The 17,562-nt window shown below is 47.7% G+C and overlaps 3 protein-coding genes across 7 annotated transcripts in view; 1 reads left to right on the top strand and 2 right to left on the bottom strand.

Annotated features, from left to right (window-relative positions):
- The window catches only part of STK10 (serine/threonine kinase 10), a 46,227-nt gene extending 44,023 nt beyond the window's left edge, over window positions 1-2,204 (bottom strand). The window contains exon 1 of the mRNA XM_064671754.1: window positions 1,918-2,204. Coding sequence (XP_064527824.1) covers window positions 1,918-2,073 — 156 coding nt within the window. The 5' untranslated portion in view covers window positions 2,074-2,204. The remainder of the gene's footprint in view (window positions 1-1,917) is intronic.
- Window positions 2,202-8,804, top strand: EFCAB9 (EF-hand calcium binding domain 9). Its single transcript, XM_064672335.1, is given in 5 exon segments — window positions 2,202-2,368; window positions 5,486-5,660; window positions 7,049-7,132; window positions 7,134-7,238; window positions 8,748-8,804. Coding segments are annotated over 5 exon segments (588 nt in total).
- Window positions 8,805-11,339: 2,535 nt separating this feature from the next.
- UBTD2 (ubiquitin domain containing 2) overlaps window positions 11,340-17,562 on the bottom strand; it is a 51,548-nt gene continuing 45,325 nt past the window's right edge. For all 5 annotated transcript variants that reach the window (XM_064671749.1, XM_064671752.1, XM_064671750.1 and 2 more), the window contains one exon: window positions 11,340-17,410. In XM_064671749.1, the coding sequence (XP_064527819.1) occupies window positions 17,013-17,410 (398 nt within the window). In that variant the 3' untranslated portion in view covers window positions 11,340-17,012. The remainder of the gene's footprint in view (window positions 17,411-17,562) is intronic.

Below are 17,562 nucleotides of genomic sequence, written 5' to 3'. Positions count from 1 at the left end.
GCAGAACATGAGGGCAAGCCCCTTCTTTTGCATCCCATCTTATCCCCACCTAGGGCAGTGCTCCAGATGTGAAAAGATAAAGGAAGACAACATGCAGGTTAAACCTTAGCATGGAGGGAAACTGTGTCTCTGCAACAATGCTACTGGCTATTACCTCAAAGAAGGCTTTATAGTAAAGGGCACTCAAATAATTTGGGATTCTTAAATGAACAAACTCTCGCACACAAACTCTTCAAAACCCAACCGTGTCCATTTGCCAGCCAGAATGGAGAAAAGGTGTAGAGGAGATCAAAGCAGATGGAGAATTAAAATGTTACTAAGAAGAATAAAATAGCCTTTTGATTTCTGGCACATCACCCCGATCAACAGTGTTAAAACACCTCAAAAGCAGACAGTTGCCTGAATATACTGTATAGATGAAGTGAACTTCTAGTTATAAACAAGTGGTTTTCACTGGGTTATTTACATTCTCATTTGGGTCAAAGAGGGGATGAAAGGAGCTGAAAGTAGCTGGAGATGAGGAGATGTTATTGCCTGACAGGCTGACATCCTTAGCCTGACAGTGTTATTGTTGGTGTGAGGCTGAGGCATTCAGATATAACAACAGACTTAAAGTAGCTTTATTCCGAAAGTTACCACTTTGGTATGTTTAACATATTTAAAATAGAAAGTATTTAAACAATTATTCTTCCAAGTTTTTGTTTATCTACAATGTTTACCTTGTTCCTGTCATTGCTTGAGAAACCTGAGCAAATATAAGTACTGAATTATCCCGGAGAAGGGTGAATGTTGCTGTATACAAACAGGTTTCAAACACGCCACACCAAGGGCTGATTTCTACTGGTGCTACTTTCAGAAGGATAACTATTGTAGAGATTTAAATATGATTTTCAGGAATTGCTTTTTCTTAGAAGACAGGATCCTTTACCAAAGGCTTCCACTCAATGGATAATTAGCACCCAGTTTTTTAGAGAGTTTCTGTCAAATAATTAGAAAGAAACAAGAAACAAACACTCTAAATCCCAGGGCACGGCAGTTAACCACCTCTGTCCTGACCTGTCCCCCAGTTCCCTTCCTGGCCTTCTCTTCAGTCACAACTTATTTCCCAATTCTGCAAGGGTAATACCTTCTTAAATGATTTAATGAGACCATCGAACACCAGCTGCCCAACAGCTAATTCCCACCCCCAGTTCCAAACTATGTCTGTAACGCAGGTGTGCCAAGGAGCCTGGATCCTCAGCCTGCTCCTCCAACCCCCCCCCTTGCTCAACTACTGAGGAGACGGGGCATTTCAGAGCCGTGGACAGCACGAACGCTGGTGCTTTGGAGTGCAAAGTACAGGGAGTCTGGTCTTTGAAACCCTCATCCCTAAATATCGAGGTTAAACATTCATAGCACTGGACATGTCCCCACAGTCAAGGAGCTGGGCTCCTCTTCGCCCTCCAAGTTCCCTGCCGGCGAGGACCGCAGGGACACAAATCATGTCACCCCTGGAGGCTCACGAAACTTGGGACACAGCCCTGGAACTGCCGACTTCCAAGAAACCTCCCTCCATTCATTGTACCGGCGGGCTTGGCACGGAACGCCTGGTCTCCTTACAAAAGCATCGCTCTGAAAACGGGCGATTCAGAGCGGGTGGCTGGGGGCGAGGAGGGGTGGGGAAGGATGAAAAAAAAAAAGTGCTTCTCTCCCTCCTTTCCCCTGCCCCGAGCGCTGCGCTCCCACACTCCAACTCACTCTGTGTCCCCGTCCCTCTACTCCCGACTAACGGGATGCGCGGAGCCGGCCCCGGGAGCGGCTCCCCCGCAGCACCGCAGCCGGCTCCGGGTGCGTTCAGCGAGCGGAGCCCGCACCGAACCCCGGACTGCGGGGCCGCAGGTGCTTCCCCCCCGCCCGGAGCCCCCGCCGCGCACCCACCTTGTAGACTTTGCCGAAGGCGCCGTCTCCCAGCTCCCCCACCACCTCCCACACCTCGCCGGGGTCCAGGTCCCGGCGGACGTGCTCGTACTCCTTGGAGCGGCGCTTTTCGAAGGCGGAGAGGCGCAGGATGCGGCGGAAATTGGCGAAAGCCATGCCGGAGCGGGGCTGCCGAGGAGCCGCGGGGAGCTGCCGGCAGCCGCCTCCCGCTCCCGGGGGAGGACGGAGCCGCTGCGCGCCCGGGGAGCGGCGAGGCGGGACCGGGGCCGCCCCCAGCCGCGCACATGGAGCCGGGACCGCTCCACCTGCTGGGCTGGGCCGGTCCGGACAGAGCCATTGGCCGCCCGCGCCCTCCGCCCGCCCGGCACCGCCCCGACGGGGACCGCCCCGACCGGCACGGCTCGGCCCGGGTGCGGCTCAGCACCGCCCGTCTGGGCACAGCTGAGCTCGGGTACGGCCCGGCATGGAACGGCTCAACTCAGCTCAGCTCGGCTCAGCTCAGCTCAGTCGGGCCAAGGTCCGCCCCGTCGGCCCGGCCCGGCTCGGCTCAGCCCAGCTACAGCCCGGCACCGCCCGGCTTGGCTCAGCCGGGGCAGGTCCGCCTAGGCGGGCATGGCTCAGCTGACGGCTCTACCTGTCCCGTCTCAGCCGGGGAATAGCTCGGCCCGGCCCGGTGCAGCGGGCCATGGCATAGCCCGGCTCGGTTCGGCCGCTCTGCTGAGCGAGGCAGAGGGTCCCCAATCCCCCCCGGCTCCTCTCGCCGCTCCATGCAAACACCGGGACAGCCGGGCAGGGAAGGACCGAGCGGTCCTCGTCCCCGTGCCCAGCCCGCAGCATCCCCAGGGCTGCTCTGCCTCGTGGGCCGCACCGCGGGGTCCGAGCAGAGGCACGTCCCCGCATGGAAAATCCTAATCCCGAACTGCCTTGGCAACAGAGGCACGTTTCCTGCTCTCCCGGTTCGTCTCCCCGGAAAACAGACAAACACAAATGTTTTTAAAACTCCCAGAAGCGGGAATTTGAGTCTATCCTCACGCCGGGCACCCGCCACGCGCTTGTTTTAGGGAAGATGAGACCCGGTTGGTGTCGAGTGAGAAGTTAACATCCTCTCCATGGCGACACTTCAAATCCTCTGGAAAACTGACTTGAAATCCAGTATGGAATGGGGACACCTAGGGGAACGCCCCGGCGGTGCAGCCCCGCTTCCTAGCGGCTCTGTGTTTCCCACAGGGATCGGGGGTGGATGGTTGTCCCTGCACACCCCACCGACACCTGCACCGCCCACACACCGGGTGTGTTTTGCCCCTTGTCACCTTTCTTTTTAAAAAATAGGTTCATCCTGGTATGGTCAGCCCTCACGTTTATATTGGATGTTTCCCAGTACCAATGCTTGAATTTAAAACTCAGTTCCTCCACTATGCTGGTGGTGAGGCCCTGGCACAGGTTGCCCAGAGAAGTTATGGATACCCCATCCCTGGAAATGTTCAAGGCCAGGTTGGGTGGGGCTTTTAGCAACCTGTTCTAGTGAAAGGTGCCCATGGCAGAGGGTTGGAATGAGATGAGCTTTAAGGTTCCTTCCAACCCAAATCCTTCTGGGATTTGATTATGATTCTATTATTCCTGGAAATCTGTGGCTGAGAATTGCAACTTTCTTGAAGCCACTTCCATGTCCACCTATTCCTTCCCTTCTCCCCACTGAGTTGTAGGAAAAACAAACTGAAAATGCAAAATATATCCATGAAACAGAAAGAAACTGAAAAATATTGAGCACTTTTTTCCCACCTAATTTCACGGAGTTTGGATTTGATCTGACAGGACATGCGGAGTAAGAACAGAATATAACAGAATAAGAGCATCTACTTTCAGAATTTTGTGCTGTGAGGGGTAATTTCCATGGCACTAATACTGTTTCACTGGTCTTCCACCAGATCTCAGCCAACTGAGATGAAGCTGGATTTTGGGTGTTTTCTGTGTGTAGATGAAGCTGGATTTTGGGTGTTTTCTGTGTGTAGATGAAGCACTATTTGTTGTCAATAGGAAACATTGCAGCACTGGCAGAGTATTTCCAGCTCACTGATGTTCATTGAAAGAATTACCTCTGCAGTAAATATTCCTGAACACGAGATTGGCATTAATGCTCTAAAATTACAGGCCCTGTGTACTGTTTTGAAAAGCATTACACAGAAAGCTGCACCACTTGGGATTTAAAACCAGAGATCACAGACATTACAAATATTGCACTTCAGATGTTCCAACAACTGCAGCACCCTGTAATACTAATTAACCAGCAGCTTGGTTAATATAAGGGCTTGGCAATTCCCCAGAAAGCTTTCAGACACAGCACGTATCACCGTGTCCTCCCTGCTCCTGGCTGCTCTGGAAGGTGACACAACCTGGCTACTCCTGCATCATCTTCTGAAATATGTGGGGCTGAGGAGACTGTGCTGAGCCACCAAGATGCATTTCAGCTCTCATTGAAGATACTTCTTTCCCCTCCCCCCTTCCATTGCCTCTTTCCTTGTTTGTGAGACAGACAAAGGTCCAAGAGCCTACAAACCCTGTTTGATTTTATGGTATTCCTGTCCCCCGTGTTGCAGCAGTGTGTGAAGCCCCCGGGGCCGGCTCACCAGTGCTGTACAAACACGATAACCAGGTCCTGGCACAGCGAGCAGAAAATCGATGTAGGAAAAACCCCGGCCACTGATGCAGGAGATCCTTACAGCTGTGCAAGCAAGATGCCGGGAACAAGGAGGGCAAGAGGGGATTTCAGGCTCACTGAAGCTAATTCCTGAGTACTGGAGCAACCTCTCATGTAATCCTTTCCACAACATGACCGTGCTCCATGTTAGAAAGCAGTTGGGTTTCTTGCCAAGAGTGTTCTCCACATGAGGCCGTTTGCAACCCCTCATCCCCAGGTTCACCATTTCCCCACCTCATGCCTGCAGTTCTTCACTCTCTTGTCATGTCTTTGCAAGACCCCATGGTGTTTCAGCTCAAATGATCCCTTTTTCCACGGGTTTCCCTCACTGACAGATATATAAGGGTAGCAGAATCAGATCAGGCTGCATATTGGTTTTAGCAGCCAGGGGCAGTTTGTCCTCTGTGTTTGCACCTGGGGAAGTTTGACTGAAATTCTGGATCTGGAGGTTTGGCTCTTCCTCTGCACTGGAGAAGATTAAATAGAACTAAAGATAATTGTTACTGGATCATGAATTAAAAGTGACAGCTACAAAAGAAAAATGGGTTCCTTTTTTCAGTGTTTCTGGTTTGTTGGAAAAGTCCTTTTTTCCTTCAGGTGTGGGGTAGAAAAGAAGAAGACAGGAAAAGAAGACAAGAAAAGCAGACAGGAAAAGAAGAGAGGCAGACAACAATAAGCACTTTTCCATTGCCTCTGTGCAGAAATCACATGACTTTCTCATAAATCAGCCCATCTTATTAATACTGTTCTATGAATTCTGAGCACTATCTAGTGTCTGTTCCTGTGTGTTAATTGCCTGTGCAACCTGTCAGGGAGCAGTGGGCATTTAAAATAAAATAAATCCTGCTAATTATTGCTCTCAGCTTTGTGCAGGCGATGCCTGAGAGCTCACTGCTCTCCTGATCTTCAGTTTTATTGCTTTCTCCGTGACATGACTGACCTGAATAAGGATCAGATCATGCTGCTGTTCAACTCACTGGACTGAAACGTGAGGGGGAGGATTTATATTAATGAGTTCTATGTGGTGCTGTGCATCCTCCTGTCCCACTAACTGCACACCCTGCGGATCCTGGAGTTGGTACAGGGACACCTGCACCCTCCAACACCCCATAATGGGAATCGGCTCATTGGAGCTGATCTTACTTACTGTGTGAAAGGATTGGAGAAGGTCCCTGGGTCTGGATGCGTCTGCAATGCTGCTGCACTGAAGAGGAAAGCAGGAAAAAGAGCAGTTGCCCTGCTAGTACCAACCTTGCTCCTCTGGGATAAATTGAACTCTGGACCTGTTGCCAGATAGGAACCATCTTAACACTCCTCCCAGCTCATGCTGTCCCTCTTAGCAAGGAGTTCAAAAACAAAGCCCTCAGGTGTGGGGAAGCCCTATCTGAGGGGAAGAGAGCTGAACATCTGTTTTCACCCATTGTTTTTTGCTGACTGGTTGGTGCAGTGCCAGTGCCCTTCTTCAGCCTGCCCGGCATCACCTACAGCCCCATCTGGGGAGGGGCTGTGCCTTCTCAGGGAAAGGCAGTGAGGATGCCAGGCTGCAGTGTGGGAGAGGGGTGGTAGAGCCAGGATTACCCCTGGAGCTCAGCCTTGCTGTTGGACATGACCTGCAGCTCTGCTCTGGATCAGGAGCCTGGCCAAGGGCCAACACTCAGGGCTGCTGCCCAGGGGACTCAGGGAGGAAGGAGAGAAGCCAACCACAGGGCATGTGGGAGGGATGGGAAAGGACCTCTTAAAGGAGGACACCTACCTGTTGGAGCGAGTCCAGAGGAAACCAGCAAGATGTTTAGAGGGATGGAGAACCTCTCCTGCAAGAAAAGTCAGAGAAGTGGGATTGTTCAGCCTGGAGAAGTTTCAGGGTGACCTAACTGTGGCCTTCTAGTACCTGAAAGGAGCCCAGAAGAAAGATGGAGACTATTTACAAAGGCCTGGAGTGACAGGACAAGAGGGAATGGCTTCAAACTGACAGAGAGTAGGTTTAGATTACATATTAGGAAGAAATTCCTTACTGTGAGGGTTGTAAGGCCCTGGCACAGGTTACCCAGAGAAGCTGTGGCTGCCCCATCCCTGGAAGTGTTCAAGGCCAGGTTGGATGGGGCATGGAGCAACCTGGTCTAGTGGAAGGTCCATGGCAGGGGGTGGAACTGGATGCTCTTTAAGATCCCTTCCAACATAGGCCATTCTGTGATTCTGTGACTCTATGAAAGCAGCTTTGCAGCACGGCTGGCTGTTGGTAGTTCTCCCTGAACCTCGCCGGCAGCAGCTGGGAGGCTCCATGGCAGGAAGCACCAGGATTTTGGTATTTCCTGAGGGTGTGACAAGCAGGAGGTCACCTTTATTCTCTGGATGCAAGCACTGGTTGGTATTCCACGTATTCTTTCCAAGCAGGAAATCAGTGCTTATCATGTGTTTCTAAATCTTTCTGCCCTGAAACAGAATCATCTCAAAAAGCAGTTCATCCATCAGCACATGGGACCTGCCTTTCAACTGCTGGACATTGGCATGGACAATATGATTAATTTTGATTGGTTTTAATGAGTTTGAAGCTACAAGGTTTCTCTTCAACCCCATGAAAGAAGAACACAGGAAGGTATTTAAGTGCTTCGATATTTCTGGAGATGAGGTCAAATTAGAGAAATTAAAGTCAGAAGTGAGGCCATGAAAATGTCCCTAAATTCAAAATTAATCCTTAGAATTAATTTGGTACTGCAGCTCACAGGTGATTCTCTCTTAAACCTGGGGTTTTTTCTCATTCACTCCAGGGGCAGGTCTGATGACTTACTGAACTGTCTAAATTAAAAATATTTTAACAGTAAGATATCAGCATGAAGAAATAATTTTTGGGGTTAAACTGGGCATATTCCTCTGTCTGAGACTGTAATGGGAGGAGTTGGGCAGGACTGGGAGAAGGGCCTTTATCTAAGCCATTTTCTTCTGAGTTCATTTGTGGCTTCTCATTATTTTCCAAGGTCTTTGCAGTCCATTCTCAGGGCTATGGCTGGGGAGGTACCTTGGTGTGGTACACTTGGACTTGAAAGTCCTTTGAGGAACATTCCTAGAGCCATACCTTTGCTCTGTGCCAGATATGAGAAGCTTGCTCTCTTCTGTGATGGATCTTCATTTTGACCTTAAACCAGCTGCAGGTTCTCGGGAGAGTCTGTGTGGATTTTACCCATTCCCTGCAACCAGAAAGGGAGCAAAGCTGGTCACAACACCTCCCCTCCTTACAGAGGTGCAGGCACACACCCCTTACCAATTTGCTGCTGCCACCAGCTCACCTTTGTCCCTGTCTGGTCACTGCTGCTCATTCAAATCCCCCCCTGCTCTCTGATTAATGATCTCCTGTAGTTACACAGTTAATCAGTCATTAACAGGCTGTAGACATCTCTGTCACAACTCCACACCATCCTCATGACTTCCAGCATCTCAGCATGCACTGGGAGCTCATCTACCAAGACAGCCATTAGGATCCAAGGGAGATCACTTCACTTGCTCCTCCTTTCTGCTGCCAGCTTCCTGGGTTATTGTCTTTATGGATAATTCTCCTCCTCTGTGTTCCACCACCAGTATGCTCTGTAATTATTTGTTACAGGCAGTTTTTGTACCTCTCAGCCCTGCAGGGCTTGCAGCCTATTCCCTGCGTGGTTTAGCGGTGCAGCGAGGTATCAAAGCCTCCATCCTGTGGATAGTTCTCTAATGCCCTCACAATATTTTCCTGGAATGGGCTGTTCTAGCCCCAAGTTGCACTCATCCTGTGCTTTCATCTCCAGGCTGCCTGGTTAAAAGCCACTTTAAGCAGGAGCAGTGTGGCTGTGACCCTGCCATAAAGACACCTCCCCACTCCCCCAGCCACAGGGTACCTCCAGATGTTGTGAATCACTCCAACATCTGCAAGTCATTACAAAAGGCAGAGCAGCAGCCATGTGCCAGGGAGGTGCCCTATTAGCCTGTAACATATTCAGGATGAGCCTGAGGCAATCAGTTGGAATCAATTTCTCCTGAGTCAGTCAGGAAACAAGCAAGTTGGAGAAGGGGACAAGAGCCTGGACTTGGGGGTCTTTCTCTGAAATAACCCTTCATGGTGGGCAGGCCTGCCCTACTAAGATGGGATCTATCTCTTCTCCAAAACTAGCAACTGAACTACAGGGAATTCGAGATATTTGAAATTTTCTGCATTGACAAACAATAAGAAGAGGAACGGAATCATGAAGACTCTCCCTGCAGGACCAGCCTGCTCCTAACAAATTCATAAGAACCCTTTACCCACATGGGAACAACACAGCCTCACGCCTCTGACCCCCTGGGCTCAGCTTACACCCACCACAGAGATGCACCAAACTTGTAAAAAGTGAATAAATCACAGAGCTGCAGCAAAGCAATTCCTTTGCTCCAGGGTGAGCATGGGAGACTCATGTCTGAGAAGGAGGAAGGACTGATGCAAGTTGGACTTCAGCCTCGTACCTCACAGCTCCCCCCAGGACTAATCCTGATGCTGGCATTACTTTCCCACCACACTGCAATAGTTGTGTCTTGTTGGTGTTTTGGAGTGAAGCCCTTCCTCTGCCCTGCCTTCCTCCTCTGTGCTGCTGTTTGGCCACGTTCAGGCACACACGGAGCCAGGCTGGTTTGACATGGGGCAGACGGGGCTCTCTTCCAAGGCTGGAGCCGCTCGCAGTGGCAGCTTTTGCTCCATATCCCCGGTACGTGCTCCGGGCACGGGCAGCTCCCATCCTGCTGCCGCGCTCGCGAGTAACAGCCCAGCAACAGGAAACGCTGTTTGCTTTGTTAACGAAACCACCTAATTAAGGCCATGTGGAGAGAAGGCAAGAGAAGCAGTTTCGTTTCTCTTGCTAAATATTGACTGTTTACCCTCTGGGCACAGCAGCTCAGTGAATTTATTTCCCCTCTCACCTTACACACAGCACATCACACACCACGGAGCCTCCTCCAAGCTCGCTGCCATTGGAATTCCCTTAACGAAGCAGCACGAGGGACTAATCAGATTAGAAAATTCCAGTCTCCAGTCTCTGACCTCCCAGGAAGCAAGGTTTTGGCTTGTCTGTAGGGTGGCATCCCACCTCTCAGACCTTTGCAACTGCTCTGAGTCCAGAGAAAATAAACTCCATGGCTCAAATCCCAGCTTTTCAGGATTATTCAGAGAACACAAAGAACTACTCTTTGCAGGGCTGAAGTGAGAGCTCAGTGCCTTTTCCATAAGTTACCTTGATATTTTTAGCCCAGATTTGGAGGGACTAGCCACCTCCAGATGCTCCCTCTAGTGCCCAGAGCATCTCTGCATCCTGCACTGACCAGAGCAGTCATCCCAGTGGAAGCAGCAGCAAAATCAGGTTAGAGATGATTTCCCTTAGTGCTGTCTCCAGGTCCTAACACAGCACTGTGTTCAAGACCAGGTTGGACGGGGCTTGGAGCAACCAGGTCTAGTGGAAGGTGTCCCTACCCATGGCAGGGGGTTGCAATGAGATAAACTTTAAGGTCCCTTCCAACCCAACCCATTCTGTGATTCTATGAAATGGTTTCATACAAGCCTTTGCACCTTGTTTCGTGTGTGTATTAAAAAGGGGAATATGTATAGATAAAAGACATTATATGTACACACATATAAAAGGAATAAAAATTACACATATATATTTTTATATGTATATGAGGGGAAAATTTCCAGGGAAAATCACGTTTTGTTTGTTTGTTACTCATATAGTGAATTCTATTGTGAAATTATCCTAAGATGTAAATAAAAATGGAAATATTTAGCTGTGATAACATTAGACCAAAATGGCCTGCAAAGAATTATTCCTACTCCTCTGATACCTTCTGTAGTTAATCAAGACTATAAAAGTGGTGACCTGAATTAAGACAACACGTCAGTTAATGTAATTACAGGACAATTACACAGATTCATTACTTTTGTTCACCAAGGAGCCAGAAGCTGATCCATAGACAGCACAGGAGGTTCATGCTGGATGTCTGAGCACATCTCCAGGCCCTGCATTCTCCACGGATTGCACACCTTATTTGCAAGATAAAATGTAGTCACACACTGAAATTAATACTAAAATGTATCTCTCTGGGGTGTCAGAGATAATGGAAAAGTTGTGGCTTTCCAGCTCAGAGCCCAAAGCCTTACTGAAGAAATTTAAGGAGGAAAAACAACGCCGAGTTTATTCCTTAAGGCATGGCATTGCCACTATTACTTTTATTTTTTAAATGCAGGGGAAGAAAAAGGTGGGGTTTTTTGGTTTAAATATAGGAAATTTGTACAGTATTTCCAATAGAAGTTCAGGATCATTTGCTCTCAGTGGTAAAAGATCTTCCCTAGGATAAAAAAAAAATCACATAATTTATCAGTCTGAAGACTGTGATGTGTCAGCCAAGTACCAGAGGCACAACATAAAACACATAATGCAGTTTAGAAGTTACCTATGTTCATAGTAGGTTTACATTGGTCTAGAATTCTTCATTGACCACAGAAGCCAAGGAAGGGAAAAAAGTTAAAAAGCCTATTTTACACAAGTGGTAGATTTGATTCTAAAAGTCTTCATAAATTTACAGAGGAAGAAACAGTCATGTCACTGGAATCCCCTCATCCCTGTTCCCCTGTGGGCTGGGGCTGTGTGTTTCCTGTGTCAATACCAAGTCTAGCACCATATCCTGTGGAATAGGAATGTTTGTCACATGGCACACACACAATCAAACTGCATACAAAGAGTTTTACCATAAAAATGAAGGTATTTATTCAAGAAGTACAAATTTGATGGTACCAGCCATCTTTGAAAGCCATTCCCATGAGGCAGAGAGGACACAAACCGAAGTCTCTTGCTCAGAGCATATGAAAGCAAGTGTCACACACGGCCAGCTAACGCAGTCCTTTCCATCATTGCTCAAATCCACCTCCACTTTTGAAACATTCCCTGGACTTCAGAGGCACAAGTAGGGTTTTTAATCCAAGACCAGTTAGTTATTTTAATGAAGCCATCAGCTCAAATTTATTTTGTTTTCAATTGCCTTAAATTGTCTCCAGCCTTTGACTGGATTCCAATTTCCTAAAGAAAAAAAAAAGGACTTGGGAATGAGCAGGTGCAGAATTTCTGGAGCTCAAGATGAACTAAAGGTTTTAAGGCAGGAGTCAGGATTTTAAGTTCTCTATTTGCCCCATGGCTCTGATTGAATGGTCTTCCTCTGTAAAATATACAGTTCTACTGGATATATACCCAACACGTGGTCCTGCTCGGAGGGCAGGAATGTACTTTTTCATGGAGAGTCCAGCAGACATATTTGTTAAAAGTCTCAAAGTCCATGGTAAGAAGTCTGCTGGTTAAAACATCTCATCTTCCAGCTGCCTGACTTGTCTAGGCTCAGTGGCATGTATCTCCCTTTGGAAGGAGAGCTCCATCTCCATCTCCTACGGACAAGAGCAACACACACATGGCTACGGAATATCTACGTGGATGAAATATGGAAGAGGAGAGTCATTTGTAGAGCAGAGCAATCAAAAACACTTCATGGAAAGGGAAGTCTTTAACCAGGCAGACTTGTATATACAGTCATTAACCAACAGAAGCGTTTGTAGCTGCAGATAGAACAGCAGGACATTCATCATCTTGGGGAGAAAACAGAAGTGCGGACGCTGGGAAGTTGAATCCAAGGCTTCCCAGTGAATTTGCAAGGCAGACCACCAACACCTAGTGGGTTTGAAGCACATTTTTCGCTGTTTTCCAAGGAAGTTGCAGAGCGTATGAAGCTCATCCCCCACCCAAAGCACATTTTCCAAAACGCCTTTCTGAAACACCTCTACGTCCCACTGCAGGAGAGCACAAGACGTCCCAGAGCTTCCAGCCACCATCCAGGAGGGAGTTGCTTACGGGGGAAGTGGTGAAGGGCAAAGGAAAAAAAAGCCCCTTTTTCTAACAGAGACTACTTTCATTTCAAAGTAACAGGATTTGAGCAGCGCAGGGAAAAAGCCAAAAAAAAATATTTTTTTTCTTTTATGTAAACATTCTCTGCATAAGGTGCAGGGTCCTGGATGTATGTACAGTAACATAGAAAAGTTTGTAAAATATAGATCAAAAGTCAGAAACACTTGCGCTTCTGAAGCATCGTAGACATGGAAAAACGTTCAGCATTCACTTCGTCAACACCTACACAGCAAAAATGCTTTCAAAATTCCATGGGTAAAAGCATCCCACCATTGTAAGAAAGAGTATTTTTTTAAATACTTTTAAAGAAGATTTTACATTATTTACTAGCAATGGATATATATGCAGAAGCACATCACACTACAGCAATATTTTATCAATCGACCATCTGCTTCACCAAAGGTTATGCACAGTGCCATGGGTTTGCACAGTGCCATGCCCTGTTGCTCCAATGAATCCTTCTTTCCTCTCCTCCCCAAAGCAACTTAGGGACTTTGTGTGGAAGGCAAAGAGGAGCTGGGTTTTGTTTGGTTGCTCCTGGGGTGAGGTTTTTTGTTGTTGTTACCCCTACTTTTACCATTGGGGTGTCTATTAACAAACGAAACATTACACTGCCAACACACACTATTTCATTTTCCAAAATATTTCCCAGCTCCAGAGAAGCAAAGGCTTTCAGAAAACTATATATTCCAGGCTGTGTTTTCTGCAGAAGACACCAATAAACTATCATGCACAAAGAGCCAAGGCAGTCAGTGACATTTTGGGAGCTGGATACTCTAGAAGGAGCAGCTGACACTTGGTTGTAGAAGACCCTCAGCATCCTTCTGCAATGCACCAAGCAATGTACCTGCAACACCTGCAGCTCTTCTGGAGCTCCCTGGCCCTGTCAGACTATCCATGTTCATGCCTCTCTGCCCTTCAAGCTGTTTAGGAGTGTGGACTTTCATTAGGTCATTACTTCTGTGTCAGGCAGAAGCAACAATAAAGAGTATAAAAATCTGAATTATGTCAAACAGACCTGTCACTAACACTGTAAAAAAGGTTATCTACTGGCATCAGTTCACAGCCAGAGCTAATCAGGAATGGCACAAAGGGCTGATGGGTCTAGTGAATAAAAAAACCCCCAAACCTACTACTTCTCAGTTGCCTGTATTTGGCATTGGTGGTGTGCATTAAAAAACTTGTTGCATTGTTTCACTTATACCCAAGACACCTGAGGGTGTGGGGCAACCCACCAAGTTCCAAAACACAACCCAGGCCATGCTGCCAACATCCTCCTGCCGCAAAACAGGGATGCACACACCAGTGTGCTGTTATCCATCCTCCCCTGAGCAGCCACCAGCCCCCACTGGGGCTGCCAGTGGTTGAGTACCTGGTTAGTCTCTCTTGAGCTGTGCCTACACTCTGCCCTGCACTCAAACAAGCCTGAACTCCCTACCTCAGGCACATGGGGAGACCCCTTCTGCCCCTGAAACTCATCCCACAGGAGCCCCAGCCCATTCCCCTGCGCTGGTACTTGCACCAAAGCCCACCTTGTAGGGCAAAGACAAGGCATTTCAGAGACAGAAACAACTGTTCTCTCCTCTGGTTCTATAGTGGGACATGTCTGTCATATGCCTGTACACCTTCATTACTGATACTTTTTAATATATATTTTGAAATTTAAAATTATTTCCCAACACAAATCTTGTAAAATTTTGTTTCTGCAGGGTATGTGCTTAGTACCTCTGTAATTTTATACAGAGAGGTTCAAAGTCTTCACTGTCACCTCTAAAAGCATTTTACCATTGAACTCTTTCAGTTTTTGATATGTAATTAAGGAGGGGGGGGAGGCTGTTAGAGGAAAGAGTATTTTCAAGAACCAAGTCTCTGTTCTATTCAAAACCCACTCATGACATGGCCTACACATCATCACCTTTCTCCCTGCCATAAAAGCAATTAATATAAAACATGGTCATCTATAATAGTGTAATAAAACTGAACCTTTTCCAACTAAGAGGGGGAGAGGGAAAGAAGGAGCTCTCCCAGCTCCTGCACGCTGTCCTCTCAAAAACAGTACCTGGTGACAACGGCCTGAATAATAATAGAAAAAGAAAAAATTCAACAAAAGGTATCCTAAAAAAATTAAAAAGTCATGGTTTTAGTGTTCACAGTTCCAGAATTGTCACCCTGGTTTGCTCTTCCTTAATCTATCACGATTCCCCCCCTTCCAGAAGGGACTGCAGGGAAATGACATCGTGAAGACCACTTATATAGATATGTAAGTTGTGCCTTATGAGACCAGTAGTATCTTCCTGGCATCAAATCATCCTTTGCCCAGAGAAAATCCAAGAGATTTTTGACTTGTTTATGTATCAAATATTTTTCCCCCACTGGAATGCAAAAGATTTGGCTGCAAAACCCCAGTACAGTAAATCATATTTCTCTTAAAAAAACTCCACAATAGAAAACTTGTATAGATTAGTATTTATCAGCTTCACTCTTATCTTTAAAAAGAAAAAAAAAAAGAAGAAAGAAAAGTAAGTCACTTTGGTGTTTATGAGAACAGGGAACTTATTTTCCTTTACACAGCTCTGCCACTGCACTTCAGGCATCCCATACCCAAGTGAGCCTAAAGGAGCTGTCAGAAAAACACAGGCTTGATACAACACAAGAACCAAAAAGAAAGCTGTAGTTCTGTGGGGTAAGGTGGGAAATGCATATAAAATGTGGATCTGTTTCCCACCACTGATGTAAATTCTGCTTCCACCTGCTGGGAAAGACTTGTGCTGTTGTACAAGTGACCTCTGATTGTCCTGGCTCTGTGCTCGTGCTTGTGGTGTAATAACTCCCTCTGAGTTCAAGAAACTGACTTTTATGGAACTAATGAAGGAGCAAAAGTAACAGGTTTAAAATCTTCAAGGTAACCCACCAGTTTCACCAGCAGACGAGAAAGAGCCGTGACAACTGTAGCTTTACACCATTAATTCAGAGAGGGAAGACAGAAACCAATAAAAACATGCTATTCACACACGAATAGCACGTTTGACTTTGGAAGAAGTGAACTCGTTTCAATGATGGCTTAAAACCCAAGCAAACTAGAAATCATGTTTAAAAGGAACAGGGCATTGATCTCAACCAAAGGCATTGCCAGGCAGGGGTGCAGAGCTGCCACGGCAACACAGAGCATCTCCAACTGAGGGAACAAGCTACTTGGTCCCCCCCATCTCCATATGCTCTGATTCAGATTTTTGAGACTACAAAAGGATTTGTCATTTGCTGAAAGGCCCCTCTTACACTCTGAAGGGAAAGCACTGGCTGCGAAGCACCACGGCCACACTCCGGGCCGCAAGTGCGTGCTGGTGAGGACAACTCCAGCTGCCCTGGCTGGAGAGTCACCACAGCTAGAAGACTGGCTCCTGCTTCCAATGACACACCAAAAGCTGAAAACTGTGTGCTATTGTGTCCTCCTCACCATCTTCCGTGCTTTGTGCCCTCTAGGAAAGCACGGGAAGCTACAATCCTTTGCATCTGGGTGTAATTGCAGTTTAACCTGGACCCATTACACCAGTGCTGTTGGACAAAGGCGATGCACCCGTCGCTCAGGGGCAGATCAGCATCGCTCACCTCAGCTCACCTCATCAAAGTCTCTTTTCATGATCTGAGTGACAGAAACTCAGCAGGCACACACTCAGGTGCCCACCAGCCAGGAAACTTCAGGCTAAGTCAGTCTCGTAGCAGGTAAGTTTACAGTACAGTACGTGAGAGTTTACATGAACTAAGTTATTGCCTCAGGCTCCAGCGGGCTGCATTCCCGGCTCGGGAGCCAGCAATGGCACAGGACTGCGTTGCCATCTTGGAATGTACAATTGCTTGGTCTGAGCATCACCAGGAGCGGCCGGCACGGGACAGGACAGAACCCCCAGCCCAGCTCCACTGCCCAGGGCTGGCTGTGCCTCGGTGGGGCCTCATTGGAGCACACGAGTTCGGTCGCACCTGAAAGGATCCTCGTGAACGGGCAGTGTGGGACCGACCCAGAGCAGCTGCGATTCTGGCATGAACTGTTTGTGGTGCTGATATGAAATTGGATACATTGATTAGTTTTTAAGTTTGTTTGTTTTTTAAATAAAAGTGCTCTCTGTTGCTCTGGCCTCATGGATCAGGACACCACCGACAGTTTTCAGGATCATTACATATTTGTATTAAGTGAACAACAATCTATTCCCTCCCTCTTTTCCCTTTGCCTTCCCCTTCCTTCCTTTGCCCTTGCCCCGTTCTGGTTGCTGTTGTGTTAAATACGAGATCAGGCAAACCCCAGAGGCCAGTTTACATTTTTATGTTTTTGCAGATCTCCATCACAGATGGAATTTTTGCTGGTCATTTCCTGGAACCAATCCATTAGCAGGACAAACCAAAAGAAGAGAGGGCAGTGAAAACAAACCCCATGACAGAGACGGAGGAAAGAAGAATCAATAAACAAGCAGAATTCAGTTTTCCACCGGGGTGGGATTTGCTAAGGGCTGGCTCACAATGACTTGCACCACGTAGTCCTTTGGGATTTTCAGCTCCTCCAGTTTCATTTTGTCTGCCAGGGGCCTGCCCGAGAAGAACCAGCGCTGGCTGCCTGGCTCCACTCCCTCCACGGCGTGCAGCCGCCTCTTCATGTGGTACACTGTGTCCATGCTGCGGACCATGAGTTTGAGGTCTTTGCCTGTGGAAAGGCGCAAACGAAGCTGGCATTCGTGCCCTGAATTGGGTGGGGGATCAGGAATATCCAGAGTCTCCAGGTCGCCCTTCTCCTCTATCATGTTGATAGGTGGGGCAAGGCAGTAGACGGGAAGCTGGTACCGGTTGCCCAGTTCATCGTAACACTCTGTAAGAGCACCTTTAGGAGAGAAGAGGGATTAAAATGAGTATGAATGCATGTCACATTTAACACTGAAGTGGTCATGCTGGGAAGCGTTTACCCTGCTGTTAAACCACCCAAGCGATGAAGACTGAATTCAGGCTTTAAAGGACTGATACAAAAATCTTCGA

The sequence above is a fragment of the Pseudopipra pipra genome, chromosome 15, assembly GCF_036250125.1.
Source record: "Pseudopipra pipra isolate bDixPip1 chromosome 15, bDixPip1.hap1, whole genome shotgun sequence".
Classification (NCBI taxonomy): Eukaryota; Metazoa; Chordata; class Aves; order Passeriformes; family Pipridae; genus Pseudopipra; species Pseudopipra pipra.
Note: the sequence above shows the minus strand (reverse complement) of the source record. Positions and strands in the feature narration are given on the sequence as shown.